Genomic DNA, 19,811 nt, shown 5'->3' with positions numbered 1-19,811 from the left:
CATTTATTATAACCGAGTTGTACGGCCATGGTTGTTTGTTTCATTTGAGACGTAGTGCCATAGCTTCAATAATTATTGTAACGAGAACGCCCAGCTCATTGGTAGTAAGCAAGCGGCTGTTGTAAGTGGGCTGGACTGCACAGGTAAATTTGCGTCTTAACCTCTCCCAACTGAAAAATAATGATGGTATCATCTTCTACATCATCATCAGCAGCGTATAGAATCTTAACCCTCATATAAACAGTCCCCAAACAAATTTTGGGCCCGTTCTCATCCCCACGTCACATCCACTCAACACATACAAAAGTAATTGGTCTGCAGAACACTTTGAAGTTGGCACCCACAACACGAGGATGGACCGCGTACACAAATTCTCACGCATCTAGAAGAGTAGTTCAGACAGCTCACCTACGCGAATATCTAGTAAACGCACTGCCTGAGCTCAAACTCATCCTGGTTTGGATTAGATTGTACCCTAGTATGGCCAGGAGTGGAGGTAACAAATATGCTCCTCATAAACCCCCATAGCCTTCCAAAACCAAAACAATCGGATTTGATCAAGACAAACTGCCGGACTAGATGGTTACACATGCTTCAAATCCCCACAGCGCACACAGATCTCACGGACAGGCAGAAGTACACCAAAAAAACACTTTGTGTTTCTTTCCTTCTATGTTTTTTTTTCGTGCACTGGGAGAACTGAAGAAAGCAACAAGTCGCCCACAATACATTACATCGGACACTCCCGCCGAGCGTTATGGAGGCCCTTTAACATAGTAAGCAAATCAGCATACACACGAAAACTTGAGAAAACAAACAGACCAGTACAGCACCCCACCGCGAACTTTCCGTCTCATCCATACACCTCAGATTTAAGCTTACCATCCTTTATACAGCTGCTGGACTAACACTCTGCCATCCTTGGGCCGCAGGTTCATGTGTCAACCATCCAGAACCCTACGCCTACTTTGTTTACTCCTTGTTTGAACGTGAATCAGCCATACAATCATCACATCACCCCTGCCAATTTTCTAAATCATGCACGGCTTAGCTCAACTTGAGAGAGCTTCAGGAACAGCTGGCCCTCGTAAACCTGCTGTGAAGTAAGAAGCTACCATGAGAAGCTTAATAATAAAGCATATGTATATATTTACTAATTCAAAAATTTCCTTCAAGGCCCTCTTTCGAGAGAACTAAATAGAGAAAGAGGGCAGTAAAGATTAGTCACAACAAACACTAGAAAAAGCAAACAGAAACACACAGTAATAAGTAAACAAAAATAAACGCACAATATTCTACATAGTTTTGCAGAGAAATTTCATGTTAGAACGCGAGCATTACCACAATAAGATGCAGTGATAAGTACAGGTAACTCGCAAAAACTAATGAAATGCATGACAGCAGAATTTTAGGCTGCATATTATTCATCAGAACACGTGCATCTTCATTTAAAAGAAAAGAGAGAAAGAATGGGTGGCACCATTAACAGAGTGGGCTAAGTTCTTTGTCACTCAAAGCACAGTCTAGGTCTTGAAATTTATTTGTGTGAGATTTAGTAGCGATATTTGATGGAAAATTGTTCCATTCTATGATCGTACGTGCACTGAATGACTTCGCAGAAAGGGATATGTGGCGTGTGGTGCGCTCAACTTTGTAAGTATGAGCACGGCAAGGGAAATTCCTGAAAGAAATTGTCATGCGGCAAGAAGACAGTTCCGGTAACGAAATCAGTTTGCGGAGGGAGGGCACTCCTTGCAACTATAAGCGCGTGCTATTAATGTTGTGACACTAGTATGGTGTGAGTAGCTGGAATAATTGAAACGTACCGCATGGTTTTGCAACGATTCTAAGTTATTAGTGATGTAAGCTTGGACAGTATGCCAGATGGCAGATGCGTACTCTATTTTAGGGCAGATCAAAGTGGTGAAGGCAAAATTGTGTAAATGAGCAAGAGCATGGTGAATATTCCGTTTAATAAAGCATAGCGAGCGGTTATCTGCTGCAACCATGAGATTAATGTGGTAATTCTAGGGCAATTCTGAATGGAAATGGGGTCCAAGGTACTTTTATGTATTTTTAAGTTCAACTGGCTCAGTGTTAATTTTGTAGGAACATTGAAACCAGCATACAGGATAAGTAAATGATAGTTTTAGTTTTAGATAGATTTTAAGCATTAACCAGGAAGAGCGCCATTCACCTATTGCCATTAGATCGGACTGTAAAGCGGAGCTGCGAGTTCCACTGAAAGCATTGCGATGCAGCACACAATCATCAGCGAATAGTCTAATATGAGAAGAAACACACGCAGGCAAATCATTATTGAAAATTAAGAGTAACAAGGAAACAGTCACACTACCTTGATGTACACCAGATGTTACAGAGCCAAAATCAGAATTATTATTATTAACAAAGGGGATCTGCATTCGAGAATAAAGTCTCTTATCTAATAAAGCGCGTCAGTGCGCAGGTGAAAACTTGTAAATTTTTTTAGCAGTCGGTGATGTGGTACGCGGTCAACTGAAGTGGTATGCGGTCAACGGCACAGTCTACGCTAAATACAGGGAGGGGGGTACTGCGCACAAAAAGACAAGGACAAGAAGATAACACAACAGGCGCAGTCCTTGTCTTTTTGTGCGCAGTACCCCCCTCCTTGTATTTACTATGATTGACCGACTAGCCCAACAACGTACGCTCTTAGTCTACGCTAAACCACATTTTGTTCTCATTCTTTTAATGAAATATATGTGTTGTGTTATGTCTCTTGCAATCACTTGTAATTTTCTCGTTTTAAACTTTTCCACGTAAAGTGTGGCAAGATAAGGCCTGCTAGTGCCTGTGCACTGTATGTAGCAAAGAATTTTGCGAAATTTTATTTCCAACGGATGCTTATTTAAGACATTCACCTATGGTGATGAAAAATCGAGGCTAAAGAAAAGGGTTCAGCTTAAGGACAATGCAGAGAGCTATGGAAATAAAAATGATAGATAAAATGTTATGAGACCGGACCTGGGCATAGTGGGTGAGGGAACAAACGCAGGTCTCTGACATGCTAGGCCACGTAAGCGGTTGGGCAGCTCAAGAGGCTGGAAGAAACGCTGGCTGCTTCCGAGCTGCACGTGTTTTAGTACCAGCTTGGGAATATGAGCCCAATATGATAAAGAAGTGCTGTATGCAAGCTATTAGTGCACATAATACAAACTCAGGTAATTCACTCCTCGGAAGAATATAACATCATACATAGGTACCAGCATGGTTTTCGGAGAAAGTTGTTTGGCTGGAACACAGCTCGCGTAGTTTCATCGTGGCATATATTTGTCAATGAAAGCTGGCTTTCAGATTGATGCTATATTTCTAGTCTTTCATGAACTCAAAAATAAGTTGAGAATGTTACAATGCGGATTATTCGCCGGTTATATAACTGTTTTTGTCAAATGGGAAAAGGCACATAAGAGTACGCCATATAACCGAGGGGGGTTGAGAGGGATGGATTAGGGGCGCTAAAGACTTCTAAGAAATGCGGAGATTTGTGAGGACACGCTGAGACAACGGTGGCTGTGTCTTACAGGCAGTATGTTTTGCAATTCTGTTTGGTAGAGAAATGTTTCAAGCGGGATTATAAGTGATGGAACACAAATGTAGACTGTGTAGGACAAAACTTGGCTAGCCGAAATGGGGCTGCTCGTAAACCGCTGTTGGTCCCTCGTTGGTTGGTCCGGTGATGAAAAACCAGCATGTCGGCATCCCAAAGGGCATGTGATTATTGAAATGGCTGACCGCCATAATGCATGGCCATAATAAGTTACTGTTACAGAGGATTCATATTATAATCGTAGGCTTCTATACTCCACTGCAAACTTTATTTGTCCTTGGCTCTCGCTGTCACGTAAAATGCGAAATTCAGTAATGTATTTATTGTTTTGGGGTGATTGTTTATGGTGGCTTAACGTCCCAAAGTGACTCGGGCCATGAGGCCTGACGTAGAGAAGGGCTCCGGAAGTTTCAGCAACCCGGGGTTCTTTAATGTGCGCTGACATCGCGCAGTAGACATGCCTCTAGCTTATTGCCTGCATCGAGATGCGACCGCCGCATCCGGAATCAAACCCGAGCTTCTCTGGTCATCAGCTGAGTGCGATAACTACTGAGCCACTGCGGCAGCTCGACTAATGCACTTAATAAATCATCAAACTCGCTTGCTTATCTGTTGAGAACTCCGACATAGACGGCTGGGCTGCTTTAATGTCTTTTTATTTCAGAACCTCAAATGGCATTTGAAGGGATTTTACATGAGGGATAGCCATTCGTAATGACAAATGAGTTGTTCAGTAAAGCAGCTTAAGTGGTTTTGACTGCAATCGATGACAGGAGGTGCAGGAAGGTCGTTCCCGTCCTTGGGAGTTGTTATGAAAAATGAGGAACGGTGGGCTGATGAACGGGCTGAAGTTGGATACATGATCCTCTCATGGCTGGGTTGTACCTCGTAATGAGCTGGCATTGCCATTGTGTTAGTCGTTGATGAATGCATTCATGATTGCTCAGCTCCATGGGTCCCAAGACAGGTGCCTGCTACCTCGTCTGATACCGGTTGTTGGCTGTTCTTCGAAGTATACTGCTGGCAATGCGAACCACAAATTTATCTGCAGCATACATTAAATGTTTTCAATTCAGAGTTGAGCAGTTTGTGAACAGTGGCAAGCTGTATGATACATGATCGCTTGTATTTGTGGGAAGTATGGGACCAGGTACTGCAGGCGACGACATTGGTGAAGGGGCACTGCAAAGTTCTGCAAGTGCTTTGGCTCCATGAAAAGTATTCGACTAGTGGCAACGTGCAGCACTACATAATTGTGGGGTGCTGTTATTCCAAAGCAACGAAGATGTAGCTGCACCACAAGTTTATAAAACAGCTTGCCATTCTCCGGGACATAGCTTGCAGGGAAGAATTCCACACTTTCCCAATTGTTCTTCCCATCCAAGATTTCCAGCTTGCAAATGCAGGCTGCCAACCAGGCCAGCACAACGTTAGTGGATGTGAATAATACTTGTCATGCGGGGTTGAATGTCCCAAAGCTTCATACAGACTATAAGCGACGCAACAGTGGAGAGCTCCAGATTAATTTCAACCGCCGCGGGGGCAAGTTCTGTGAAGATTAAATGCAAAAAAGCCTGCAAGCTGTGCGGTGTCAGTGCACGTCAAAAAACCCCAGAAATTGTCAACAGATTCCAAGGAGCAGATGTAGCTCTGAAGCACATCAGAAATAGGTCTCACTGTCACTACAGTACCCACTGCTACGAGCACTGCAGGTAGTAGTGCAGGTACTACGGCCTGCAGTACTTGTAGCAGTCCCCATTCACATGGCCCTTTGTACCACAGTGATGGCACGCGTAAATGATGTGCCTCGTTGGCACCCTTGAGAAACGAGCAAGGATGCCTGGTCCATACACCTTTTCCAGGCTTCTGGCGAGGATCTCGGCCGGCTCCCGACGCGGATCTCAGCCAGCTCCTCCACTCCTTCACCAACCGACAGATGGTATCCATCAGCGCTAAAAGGTGCCTCTTTGGTAATTTAGCTGCACCCAAGAAGCGATGCTGAAATTAAAATAGAATTTGTTCAGAAATAGGGCAAATTGAGGCAATACATCAAACAAGGTATGGTATCTGGGGTTAATGTCCCAAACTGACTTGAAGTATGAGGGCTGCTGCAGTGGAGGGTTCGAATTTATTCTCGACCATTTGCAATATCACACAGCAGCACATGGGCGCCATTTTGTTACCAGGCTCGGTAAGCACCCTAGGCACTGAGCAACCAGTGCGAGGAAACATTTAAAACATCACAACAGTATAGAGCTACAGTAAAATTTCACCTTTCTAGTACATTTTCGAAGTAAAAAACACATGAACAGGCAGAAACAAAGCAGACCACACAAACACAGCACTTGCTTAAAACAGAATAGGAACACGTGAAACTTCTGGCACATAAAACACGTATCAGATCAAAACCTGAGTATGCCAGTTCCATCTGAAACACACCTCAGATACACCTAACAAATGAGCTCGAATCAATTCAAAGCCATGCCATCATTTCGTGCATCATGCCCCGTACCCTTATTTCATCAGCGTTTCATCTATGAAGGACAGCCTTGAAAGCTCTAAGAAAAATGATGGGAAAGTGAAAGATAGAGGGGAGAAGAGGAAAAGTCGACTGCCGATTTCCCCCGGTCGGGTCAGGCCGGAGGTGCCGTCTACAGGAAGCTGGGGCCAAAGTTGTGTGTTGCCTCCGCCGAGGGGCCTTAAAGGTCCAAGCGGTCGGCATCGGCTCAGCCACCAGGATCCCCCTTTCCCTGGACACGGCGATGCCACGCACGGCTAGGCGCGGGTGCTCGTGTCCGTGGTGACGCACTGTTCACCATCAACCCCTTGCAGGGATGTCCTTGCGGATGCTCGGGAACCCTTGGTGTCGCCACTCATAACGCCTGCATGTAGTAGACGCCGCCCAGCGTGGATTTTTAAGCGTTGGTCTACTCAATACTCGGTCGCGGGTGATCTTATATACAGAGGAAGCCTGTAAAACGCTTTTTATTTAGTCAAAATTTGGTGCCTCAACCCCTTTAAGACGTATGCTGGAATAAGGTGGCCGCCGCTGGCACAGGATAGGGTTAATTGGAAGGACATGGGGAAGGCCTTTGTCTTTCAGCAAGCGGAGTCAAGCTGATGATGAAAGAGAACACTGGGTATGCTGAATAATTCAACGTTCTGCACTATAACCTGCTTCGTGATCACTGCCAATTTAAAAATTTGAAAACCACTTCGCTATCGTATCAATGTGCAAGTCTTATTTAGCGGCAAACATATATGCATTATTCCTTCTCTTGTAATAACTACTGTATGTGCCTTCTGCTTTTGCTCGGATGCTTCTACTACTCAGGCATCCCGTATGCTACAAGAATGAACAGCAAACACTAGCATTTTATGATCATCTTTCTGTCACAGACTGCCTGACAGAGGCGTCTCTGTAGACTGATGCAGCTAAACAGCGGAACAGTTGGTTGGAAAAGGCAAAACTGGGGTGAGTATGCAAGCTCGATCTCATTGGGCGTCTTTTTTGGAACCATTTCTTTTTTTCTTTTTTGGCGAAGTAGCTAGCAGTGCATATAGTTCAGTACTGTTGACCTGAATGTGAGTGCGACAGAAGAATCAATGTGCCAGAATGTGCCACATGATCGGAATTTGCATGCTGGCTGTGTGTAACTTACATCTACGCTCCGTGGGAACAAACTGTTCACAGTGATGGAGTAGCAAAGGAGGTAAAGACCATCGAACGGTCGTTACTCGACCGAACCCGCACACGTGCGGGCCGCACGTTTAAGGGCTCATTCACACTTGAGAGTCGCCGACGTCGGGCGATTGTTTTGGTCGAAAAGCGACAGTCGCAAACGGTCGCGTTGGTCGAAAAGCGACAGTCGCGGGCCAGTCGCTCGCTGCTCTATTTTTCAGCCTTGCGACTGCGACTCGCGAACGGCTGAACCAATCAGCGGCGCTTCGGAAGTTGACGGAAGCGCTACCTACATCCGGTTGTTCATTCCTGGCGGCAAGATCGAAATTTGCGTCAGACAACAACCTGGAGTACTCCGCAGAGCTGCTCATCAACGCTGTGCGAGAGCATAGATTTCTATACAAAAAATATCGCTCAGATTTCAAAAACAGAAGCAAAAAGGACTTCGCATGGGTACGAATTGGACAACTATTTGGTTTAGCCCGTAAGTATACCATGTTTTTGAGATGTGTTGAGTTGGTGTTGTTGCAGCATGCATGATGAGGGCAGCTTGTTTTTCCCAAAGAGCGCGTGCTCATGCTTACATATGACGAAAACATACTGCGAACTTTTTTTTTCTTCGATCGCTTGGCATTCGTCCCTGTTTCGCTTGAAATGCGGGAAGACGAGAAGTGTTTTCACGCTCGCGACTCGCGAGACACACGTGCGTTGGCTACCACGAGGACATTTACACTCGGCCCTTTTTTTCTCCCCGTGCCCTTTCTTTAGCGCTTGCTCAAGTGCAAGTTATTACTACACACGTTTGTGCTCACCCAACTGCGGTACTACGGCGCCAACACAAAATGCGCGTACGCTGAGCATGCATTAGCATCGCCATGCAGCGCAATGTTCTAGAGAGAAGCAAAAGATGTCACTACTTCAAAGTAGGAACAATTTGAGCCCAGTCAGACAAAACAAGCTGAATGCACAGCCTTTCATGAATGATGGTTATTTTATTTGCCAGATATATTCATGACATTTTAATCTTCCATGGCACCCAGGCGGAGCAGTTCAAAAACTTAAAAGATATATACATGAGGAAAAAACGAGAAATAAAAAATAAACAAAAGAGAGGAGCTGGGGCCGCAGATATCCCAACTATACGATGGCCGCACTTTGGAACTAAGATGGCGCTGATGGGCGCTTAACCGCAGCCTGCACTGTGAGTTGAATTTATAGGATTTTTTTTCTGCTGTGGGAGTCACTAATGTCAAGTCGCATGTCTGCATTGTCAAGTCACCCTATTCTATTCTCTGCCTCGGTGCGATGACCAGTGACCACTTGTCCTCAAATCTGCGCATGTAATCAAGCAGCTATATTTGCTCTCATGAGAGTGGATCATAAAAAGCTTAACTACATAATTCGTTTTTCCAGTGCCCTTTGCAGTACAGAGGATGATGATACAAGGTGAGAAACAATAGGCAACTAAAAGAACATATAGTTTTCAGCAAACAAATTTCACAAGCAACTGCACTTGGTCATGCAGAAAGTCAATTCTGGTTATCCTGGTGTAAAATATGTACGTTATTTTCTTTTCAGCTTATTATATACTGTTGACGAGGCCGGGGAAAGGTTAGTGACCAACAGGAGTCTTTTTACGCATAACTTCAGACGTATGCCGCATGGTATGGGCCTGCCAAGGCAGCATGGAAATAAAAATGATAAAAAGACCGATGATTGAGTGGTTGAAGGAAATGCTGGCTAGCTTAGGCCAAAAAATTCAGCAGGAGCTGAACTTTGAAAGCGCCTTTTTGAAATTGGTCTTGTATAAGCTGCTGCCATTAGTGAAAACGAGAACAGAGGGTTTTAGGGAACAGTGTTAGAAATAAGCAAATCCTGTTGCAGTTACTTATGAAGCATAAACCTCCACAATCAGGAAAGCAGCTAGGATTTAGAGAAAAAATCTATGGTGCCTTTGCATAAACTGTTATCATGCTGCTGCATATTGATCCTAGATCTCTGGCATTGCAGCTCCAAGCAGGCAATCCAAGGGCTTGTGGAACCACTGCCTCAGGCGTCTGGCAGTGATGTTGAGGGGGACACCTGGGAACAAGAGTAAGGAAAAATTGAAATACTCTGGTAGATTTTCACATTCTTGTAAGCCACCTACTTTGCAGTATGTTGTGTTTCGACATAAATTACACGCGTAGAAAAAGTGCCCTAATGACACTCGTCTTGCAGATAGAGTCCTGACGTGCATGAGCAAGATCCTACTCGGCTGCCGCCTGCAAAACGGTATGTGTGCAGTTTCTGGGAGAACAGTTAGTTAAGCAGGCGTACCAAGACAAGTTCTTTCGTATAATGCAGAAAACTGTGTGTTGCATTGTAGGCCACGGATGTTGCAGAAAGAGAAACACAAAACCCTGGGCGAGTTTATAACCTGTTCATTATTGAGAGTGTGCATGTTTTTGTTCCTCAAGTTTAAGGCGTTTGCAGCAAGGTTCATTGTGAGACTGTGCTTTGTCTGTTGCTCTCCCTTGCCCAGTCGCTTTTGCTCAATATTCCCTTCAGTGATGTTTCGTGAACCGACTCACCAGTTTCCACTACTCTAAAATGCTTGATCTACAGGAACGCAGTTGACGAAAACGTCATGCCGGCGTGTGTTAACCATCTCACAAAAATTCGGGAGCAGCGAGAAAAGCAACAAAAAGATGACATCGGACTCTTCTGCATGCTGCTAGACTCCCGCCTGCGATGCCTGCCACGTCACGTGGCAGAAGACCTCATGTATAACATCGAAATGATAACCTATGACGTGTGGCTGCTGACTAGAACTCAATTGTAAATAGTGGTGGTGTGCTTTTATTTTTAATGGTACTGCCTAGATGTAAAGAAACGCGAGCAACCCGGCGCCAACACGCCCCGCTGCTGGAATTTATTTTCATCGCGCTTTTACCTAGGTGGTACGAAAGAGACTGTAGAGTCGTCCTAGAATGTATCATGGACGGGTCTAGGGTCTTTTTCCTATCACCGAAGCAAAAGCACGGTGAAAAGAAATTGAAACAGCGGAGCGTGTTGGCGCCGGGTTGCTCGCGTTTATTTCCATCGATGCAGTACAAATGTTCTCTACAAATGAATGGGCAATATCTACTAAGTCATTTTCTAGGTTTCATTTTTATGCGTTTCATTGTACTTTAATTTATAATACTCAAATCAACACATCCTAATTCAGATTTTATTGCATTCAACCGCACAAGTTTTCGTCTTTAGCGCTGTCTTACATGATATGACTGAAGTATGATATTTTTGATCCCCGACCCTCAAAGCCCGAGTCGCTTTGGGAAATGAAACCTCGTAAACCCTCAAAGCAGTCACGCTTTGTGTACGGTTGGCACTAGAATTGTTGAGGCATCAAAGTCGAGGTGTCAGGGGTTTGACGTCCCAAAGAAACTCGGGCTATGAGAGACGTCATAGTGGAGACAGGGATCAAACATGCATCTTTTAGGTCAACAGTCTTGCGCCATAACCACTGAGCGACTGTGGTGACGTGACTGCCCTGAAAAGTACAAATGATTGCTGCACTTAAATGGCCCACATAGCAATACTGAAGTGCCTAGTATTTATTTATTTATTACTCACAGCGCCTTTGTCAAGGCATTACACTGAGGGGGGGGGGGGGGGAAGAATAACACATTTCACTGTTCCTGTTCCAGTTCATTTTTTATAATTAGTGAGATTATGTGATAATTTCAAAATATGCAACTGATAAAAATTACAAATGGCTTTTTACTTCCATAAATACATGTGCAATCTTTATCTTCAACTAGTCACTTCTCATGTTACTTGTGCCTCACTTATACGTAATCTCACTGCATGCACTGTTCTTGTGAAAGAAGCTCATATTTTCCCGGTTCATGTAAATGTACAGTCTGTTGCAAAAGTTTTCAGTCCGCTGCGCCATTCGAAGCAACGGCCGCAGAGGACTGTAAACTTTTGTTACAGACAGTACATATTTTTTATTAAGCAAAACATCCTCTTACAAGCATTTATTGTATAAAATAAAATTCACTATTATTCAATCCACCTTCAGTTACCAGTGATCACCAGTGACCATTGCATGTTGCCATGGTACTGCACCTGCCGTGACAAAGTGGTGCGTCAGCTTGTCACGCACTTGCTTGGCATGCCTGGGAAGAAATGCACTGAAGTTATATTTCACAATCTCCATAAACCAACTCCAGTGCTGCATTTCACACAGTGCCAATATATTGCGAGCCTCTGATGTGTACCATTAAACTTGGGGTTCTAAAAGTGGGTTCTACAGAACCCTCTAGTTTGCTGGGCTATTTTTTTCCTTCCAGATTTCCAGTATATAAGAAATCAAAACAAACTACATGAGGTTTAGTAAGTTGAACAACTATAATTGCCAATGCCGGACGCCTATAGAGTAGCACACTGACAAGTGTGCTCCTGTTTTGGTGACGCGTATAACGCGTATAGTGCAAGGGTCGGTGCAACTGGCTATAGTAAAACAAACCTCGTACCGTGTTGCGTTGCAGCCTGTGAGCCTTTGTGCCTTGAAGGCCAAGCTGGAGTGAGTCATCTCTCCAGCTTTCAGGAGAGAGACGCCCCTCCCAATTTTCAGAGTCGGCAGAGCCTGGCGGGCAGTACATTGAGGAGGATTCTGCGGACTCTTCAAGGAGATAGTTGTGCAGCACTAGGCATGCACCAACATATCTATTGATGTTAATGGCTTTTGACTCAAAGGGTCGCCGCAGAATCCTCCACCTCTGCGCCAAGATGCCAAACTCATTCTCTGTTATGCATCGTGCCCGGCTGAGCCGATAATTGAAGATGCGGCGCTCATAGTTTGCCTGCAGCGCAGTTTCATGCAGGGCTGAAGACAAGAACATGAGAGATAAAGCACAGAGAACATTTTCATACACTTCTATGTCATAAGCAATACACTGTAGGACCAAACGATCTACTTTGTGCACGGAAAGCATAACCTTAGGGCCTTCAGCGAAGCTGAAAAGTTTCAAGTGTGAAGAAAACTGGGGCTCGTGCTACTGTTTATAGAAAAGTTATACACGTGTTTTGTTATTTTCCGGCACTCCTGCTACGGCACACCTGGAGCAGCATTTTTGGAATGTGATTTCGGTACGCTTGTTAACAGCGTAGTCACTGGTTTACAGAAATGAACCACAAACCTCCTAGTTAGATGGAAAGGTGATGTTGCGAAGGCTGGGCTGATGAATTTGTGGCATCCAACACAAAACTGTCAGCATGCTTTAAACTGGCCTATATTACAGCCTTCTTGAGATGGTATCATATGACAAACATTGATGAAACCAGGCATGCAACATTTGGAGAGGGAAAAAGTTATGGAGAATTTGGATTATGGCAGATGCACACTTCACTGCTTGATCATGCCAGTGATATAGCTCTTCGTTTTAAGTGAGGTGAAACTTCATGCGAGTTCCTCTACCTCGTCTTGGATAAGGCCTCATCATATGCTCTTTCAGCGGGAAGGCCTCGTCTCCGACGAAGAAGTGTGGCAGTGGCCCCTTGCTGCCTACAGGCCTTGCAGTGGGAAAGCCCCTTTCGCCTCCAGCTATCTTTTTCTGAAGGGTTGAGGAGGCGAAAATTCCGCCGTCGGAATCACTGCCCGAATGCCCCATTTCAACGTAAAATAGTTTGAAATTCAGTGCAGATAGACTAGCAATGAATGCGTGTTTCTGAAAACTGCTGTTTTGGATTGGACATTTAAGTTACGTTTTAAAGGTCCCACCATTATGCAGTTGCTGAGAATGTGCAGTGCTCAATAATTTTATGCATGGATTGAAACCCAAAGTGCTTAAACGAAATGGTACCCTATGCATGGCATAGAGATTGATCATGTGTTAGTGGCAATTCGATCAAAGGATCTGACCACACAACCTGTAGCGGCTCATTGCACCAGCGAAGATCTTGGGCCCATGCCAACGGTGAACTGATAAGGCAAAGAGCAACGGAAGATTGCTATTCCCATGCCAGCAGAATCTTCTGCTTGTGGCGTCCAAAGACACCGGCATGATGTTTTATGCTGCCTTATGCGCTCAGCAGTAAATATTTGCTTGGCTCAGCTGTCAACAACATGAAAATAGCTAAGCAAATACCATCGTCGCGAAACACAAGTTGCAAACTTCTCTGTTACGTCCACCCACCACTCACATCGACTCGCATCCACTCATCACTCATGTACACTCGCCACTCATTTCTACTCTCACTCGTCTCTCCCCTCGAACTCACATCCACTCACTCACTCACACGCATCTTCACTCACACACATATCCACACAGTCCAACTCACAGTCATCTCAACTCACACGCGCGTCCGTGAGTGTGAGTGAGGCGATATGAGTGCATTCATGAGTGATTGTGAGTGCTCTATGCTTCATTATTTCTGCGTACCTCCTTCGCCTTGAGATGTTTTATTTATTTATTTATACAAAATACCCGTAAAGGCCTTCAAATTGAGAGTATTACATAGGGGGGGGGGGGGGGGGGTACAGGGGCAAGTAATCAAATGAAAGAAATAAATAAGCCAAAAATTCAATAAACACAAAGAAAAAACAGATAAAAGCATATCTTTGGAATAAAAATACAAAACCGGCATAATTAAACATTGAAGCATAAATGGCAAGAAAAAAAAACATTAACAGAGCATCAGGCAGTAAAGTTAATACAAGTTATACAATGCCTATCCACAACGGCCTGAAAATAAAACGAGAATCATTAATAACAGAAATAAAATACAAAACCTAATGCACTGGTAAGTTAACAATGTACTAAAAGTTGTTACGCCGAAGTAGTGGCAGACATTAGTTTATAAAATTTCTTCGGATCACTGGTGGTAGCAACATCTGAAGGGAGAGCATTCCAGTTAGTTATAGTGCGTGGAATGAATGAAAGTGCATAGTTAGATGTACGGCATGACAAGCGCTTAACATTAAATGGATGGTGGGGGTGGTCAGAAATGGAGGAAGGCAAAGAAAAAAGCCATTATGAGGCGTTGAGTGACGATACAGTTTACGAAAAAGTGATAGGCCTGCAACTTTACGACGGAGATTTAGATCTTGCAGATCAGAGCGTTTCTTCAAGGCTGTGATGCTGGTATGACGTGAATAATCAGAGTAGATGAAATGAGCTGCGCGATTCTGCAATTATTCGATGTTATTTAGTAAATGTGCCTAATGACGGTCCCAAATAGGCAAAGCATATTCAATTTTAGGTCGAATAAGAGTGGTGTAAGCACGTAATCGGATGTGAGAGCATGTTTCAAGTTATGTTTTAAGAGGCCTAATGACCGATTAGCAAATTCAAGAATAAGGTTAATGTGGTGGTTCCATGTTAGGTCTGAATGAACGTGAAGACCGAGGTATATATACGTGGTTACCAACTCGACTGGAGTGTTATTTAAAGAATACGCTGTTTGAAATCGAGACATTCGGTTAGTAAAAGACAAATTTTGTTTTGGAAAAGTTGCATAAGCCAAGTAGAGCACCATGCTGTTACTGTCCCGACGTCGGATTTTAAGGCTAGGCGATCTTCGTTAGTATAAATTTTGCGATAAATTACACAATCGTTGGCAAAAAGTCTGATTCGGGAAGAAATGGAGTTCGGTAAATCGTTAATAAATATAAAAAAGCAAGGGGCCAAGCACGCTTCCTTGTGGGACGCCAGAATGTACTTTGCTGAGAGACGAATTATGGTTATTGGCACTGGTAAACTGAAACCTGGAACAGAGAAAATCTTTAACTCATGCAATAACAAGAGGGTGAATATTAAGAAGTGTTAATTTGGTTAATGACCGGTTATGAGGGACCCTGTTGAACGCTTTGGAAAAATCAAGAAATATGGAGTCGACTTGAATTCCAGCATCAACAGATGAATGAAGTTCGTGGATGAAACCAGCAAGTTGAGTTCCGCACGAGTACCCTTTACGGAAGTCGGGTTGGTATTTAAAGACGATGTTGTGTGTTCTTAAAGGTTAAAAACCTGCGACTAAATCACGTGTTCAAGGAGTTTACAAATCATGCTAGTTAATGAAATTGGTCGGTAATTCAGGGGTAAAGAACGATCACCGAACTTGAAAATAGACACCACCTTTGTTAGGCGCCAGTCATGTGGAACCAAACCAGGTGAAAGGGATTTGGAAAAAATAGCGGACAAGATGCGATGGATACCTTCAGATGAGTTCTTGAGCATTTTGTTATTAAAACCATGGTGTTCAGACGCTGATGTAGTTTTAAGTTTCCTTAGTAAAGATAAGATACTAGTCTCGCTAATAACTGTTTCGGACATTAAGGTGTTAGAATGATTCGTAGTGGCAGGGACTAAATAAACCTCCTCTCGGGTAAAGACTGATGTGAATGCGTCGTTAAGAATTTGTGCGCATTCAGTCACAGGAACGCTGCCTCCTTCGGCATTGGTAAGAGTTATATCAGAATGATTCGAAGGGTTGATCGTATGCCAGAACTTCCAAGGGTTATTCTTTATCATTGATGCTAAATCGTTGGTGAAGAAATGGCGACGAGCAGATTTAAGCACCGTCTGATAATCATTACCGCACTTTGTTGCATCGTTGCCAGGAATCAGAGTGCCTGTTTTTGTCGGTCTGTCTGTAAAGACGCTTTTTCGTATTGTTCAGGCGACGCAGATGTCTATTAAACCAGGGCGCGGTGTTAGTGTGTGGTATAGTGATAACAGGTATATATCTGTCGATAAGTGCAACAAGTTTGTTGCTGAAAAGGTTCCAGTTGTCCTCCCCTGAACGTGTTAAGAAATGGAGAAGGAAACCCTCAGCAAAAACTGTCATCTTGGCGTTAATTTCATCGAAGTTTGCTCGGTTGTAGCCCCTGATTTGTTTCTTGCGAGTTAATTTTTATGGAGTGTGAAATTAATCTTTCCTGTGATCATGGACTGATCCGAAAGTCCTTCTAAGAGCGTAATATTAAAACAAAGATAAGGATTATTGGTTAAGACAAGATCCAGAACATTTGCAGAAGTGGTGGAACAACGCGTGGATTCGGAGATTAGTTGCTGCAATGAGAAGTCCAGGCAAGACTGGAGGAAAGCCCGAGCTTCCGGATCATTAGTTGGAGCAAATAGTGAGAACCAGTTAATTGTCCGAAAGTTAAAATCACCTAGCAACAGGAAGCTTTACTTCGGTAACCGAACAGCAAGTTCGCTTAATATTCGATAAAATTCACTTAAGAATGAAGTGTTCATGTCAGGAGGCCGGTAGACTACACCAATAATAATAACAGAAGGGCCACATTGTATGCGAACCCACACTGAATCCAGGCATGACGCGACGTCAATAAGCAAAGCTGTGATCTCTTTCTTAACTGCTAGATGTACACCACCACCCCTACGGCCCACGCGGTCACCACGAAATATGTTAAATTCAGAATCGCACGTGAAAAGGACATTGTCAGGAATCGTGTCATTTAACCAAGTCTCGGTAAGCGCGATGATGGACGAACAGCACGAATCGATTAGTGAAGAAAGAGCCACGTTTTAAAAAGAACACTTCTTATGTTGGTTTAGAGGAAGTTTGTACCCAAAACATCGCAGCGCTGTGCAAGTGACCGCAAGGGTGGTTTGTCTGCCAATTTATGAGGACTGGAAGGGCTGCGTCACTCTTGAGACACCCGCACTGCACGATTGGCTTCGTTATCCCAGAAGTAAGACACACTATTGATATACAGTTTATCAAAAACAAACGCACTTTGTCACCTTCTGATTTTACTGATTTTGCATACGTGAGTAGTTGGCGGCATTTATTGCGAACAGTTTGAGAGTAATCGCGTGGAATACTGAAGTTCGTATTATTGAGCTTGTAGCCCCTACTCATGACAGATTCAACTTCTTTTTCGTTGGAAAACTCAGCAATAATAGGCCGGTTTTTGTCGTCTGAAAAATGGCCTATATGCGGTGAGCCCGGGATAATGAAGATACAGTAAGACCAAGTTTATCAGAACAAAATTCGGTAACAAGACGTTCAGAGTCTTCTCAAGTTTCAGCCTTATCCTTGTCAGGAACGTCATAGAAAGAATGTTGGACCGGCGCGATCGGTTTTCCAGACCATCAGTTTCAACATGAATGTTAGACACATCGTGACTGCAGCTCGTGGAAGCCTCCGATAAATGTGTTGACTGATTCTTAAGTTCAAGTTCTTCCACACGTTTAGCTAAAGACAAATTCATTTAGCAGGTCTGAACTTCACTGGTTTTTGAGCTCAAGTTCATGTACACGTTTAGTTACAGACTGCATATCCTTTTGCAAGTCGATATGAATGGTTACGATCTTATTAACACTTTCAAGGATGTTCGCGTGGCTAGCCTCGAGCCTTTGAACAGCGTCATAAACAAGCTCAAGCTTTCTGAGCCTTTGTCATAGGACCCGGGTTCAGTTCAATGTCCCCTCCCAGAACCAAAAAGTGCCATATATACGTTGCCACAGTGCGAAAACGGTTCAGGACTTGGGGGTGTGTGTGTGTGTGGGGGGGGGGGGGGGAAGGGGGGGGGGGGGCACGACATTGCTAAAGGGCAGACATCGTCATCTCGGTAACAGGAATATTCGTAATAACTAACCTGAAGCAGCATGAATGGTGAGTGGCGTGGCATTTCGTCAGCAGCGCCGTGACCCAAGGGGACGGTGAAAACCGCACGCCTTATGTAGGTGTCCTGATCAGCTGATATTGTTGTGCGTTGCCAGGTCAGAAGGTTGGACGCCTCGAAAAACGGCTGCGGTGCGCACAGGTAATCTGTACAACGGTTGCAGATGTCAAGAATCCAGTCAGCGGTGGCAGCTTGCGGATCCGGTAGGCATCTCGGTGAAACAGGTGGCTGAGAGTAGAATCCGGTCAGCAGCAGCGCCTGAAACAGCATGAACGGTGAGTGGCGTGGCATTTCGTCAGCAGTGCCGTGGCCCATAGGTATTTACATATATTCCCTGTCCTCATCATTCCACTTCCGCAGATATTTTTACTTCACTACGCGCGTCATTTCACGCTCCTGTGTCGATACTGTCCCAGTCTCGCTGTCGTTAAATACCATAACGCCCGATTTTCGAACACTGAATTCGAATCCAAAGTTTGCTGCTTTTTTTTTCGAGATATAACGAGAGGAGCAGTAGCTCGATTTCGCTATCTGCAAAAAGTGCCGCATCATCTGGCAATCGTTTCACCTTAAAGACAATTACGCTAAATTAAACTATCTTTATTATATTAATCATGAAGAACAGTGGCGACAAGAACCTCTACATTCATCTGCTTTGCAGCATTTTGCCCTTGACAGTTTATTTGCGCTGTTATATTCCTGTGTACAGCCCTTATAAGCTCGACTTCTTGGGCATCTAGCCCCACTTCCGATAGAACGTCCTAGAGTACACTTCCCCGCTTACATTGACATACGCACCTTTTGTGTCAAGAAAAACCCAACCATAGCGGCTAGTTTTGCACTCTAGCTATTTCAGTACGCTGTGTTACTACAGGCTGTCCTCCAAACGTCAGCCCTCCGTTCTTTGAAACCGCGCGCCTTTTACGCGAGATTCAAACGGGCGATTGGGAGCTAACCGGCAGCGCTCTTAGCGCCCTCTCGTGCCGCCCTGAGCTTTCATCGCTTGAAGCGACCCGCGCTCCGCCGGCACACCTCCGCCCACTTCCCGGCCGACGAGCCATCCCCAGCGGCTCGCGTCGCGATGCGCACGTATCAATCGCGCCAGCTGCCGGCGGCGCCACGCGTCGTCGGCGGCACAGCTGCTTCCGGGGCTATGGAGGACGCGTTCGAGGGAGACCTGGGCCTGGCCGAGCGGCGAGCCTCTGCGTCGCTCGGGGACCTGACCAAGCTGCCTGAATGGAGCCCAGCCTCTGGTGAGAGATTCTCTGTGCGCCCGCGGTTGTACTTGGACCCGCTCCTGCACGCTGTGGCGACGACCTCAGCCGCTTTGCTCGCGCGCGTGTTTCTGGGCTGCCTTCCTACAGCACCCGCAATCACGCGCTCGAAATCTTTTCTCGTTAAAGGGTGCGCTGTTTCAAAAACCTCTTTTTTTTTTTTGCCTGCCACTTACGCGGCGAAGGTAGACTGACTCCAACGGGAAGCGCGGTGTCGGTAGCGCCAATTGACGTTGAAGCACAACAACGGGGTGAGCAGGCACCGTTTTGGCGCTTCTGTGCTCATCATGCTTCGAGCCAGAATCTTCGTGCAGTTATTTTTCACCCACAAGACGCGCCGGTGGTGCATGCTCGCAAGCACTTCAGTGAAGTTCACCTTGTCGGTGTCAACAGCCAAGTAACGCAGGAGGCGCTTCGGTATTATTCGTGTCAGTTCTCCAAATGGTCTCCGTCGCGGGCAAAACAAGCCCAGCTTTCTTGTACGACACTGAATTCTGCGGCAAGCATGGGATATTGTCAGGTTTTTAAAGTTTGCCCTGCGCTCGTACCGAGTAGACTGTCATAGAAAACCAATGGGGTTAGTTTTCTGGGCTGCCTTCCTACGGCAGCCGCAATCGGCCG

At 44.9% G+C, this 19,811-nt stretch overlaps 1 protein-coding gene across 3 annotated transcripts in view; it reads left to right on the top strand.

The window, feature by feature from the left end:
- The first annotated feature begins 18,945 nt into the window (after positions 1–18,945).
- The window catches only part of LOC144112093 (coiled-coil domain-containing protein 125-like), a 52,453-nt gene continuing 51,587 nt past the window's right edge, over positions 18,946–19,811 (top strand). For all 3 annotated transcript variants that reach the window (XR_013310197.1, XR_013310196.1, XM_077645174.1), the window contains exon 1: positions 18,946–19,169. Coding sequence is in view for 1 of the 3 variants with exons in the window: in XM_077645174.1 (XP_077501300.1) it covers positions 18,998–19,169 (172 nt within the window). In the remaining 2 variants the exon portion in view is untranslated. The remainder of the gene's footprint in view (positions 19,170–19,811) is intronic.

This window comes from Amblyomma americanum, chromosome 1 (genome assembly GCF_052857255.1).
Source record: "Amblyomma americanum isolate KBUSLIRL-KWMA chromosome 1, ASM5285725v1, whole genome shotgun sequence".
NCBI lineage: Eukaryota > Metazoa > Arthropoda > Arachnida > Ixodida > Ixodidae > Amblyomma > Amblyomma americanum.
Note: the sequence above shows the minus strand (reverse complement) of the source record. Positions and strands in the feature narration are given on the sequence as shown.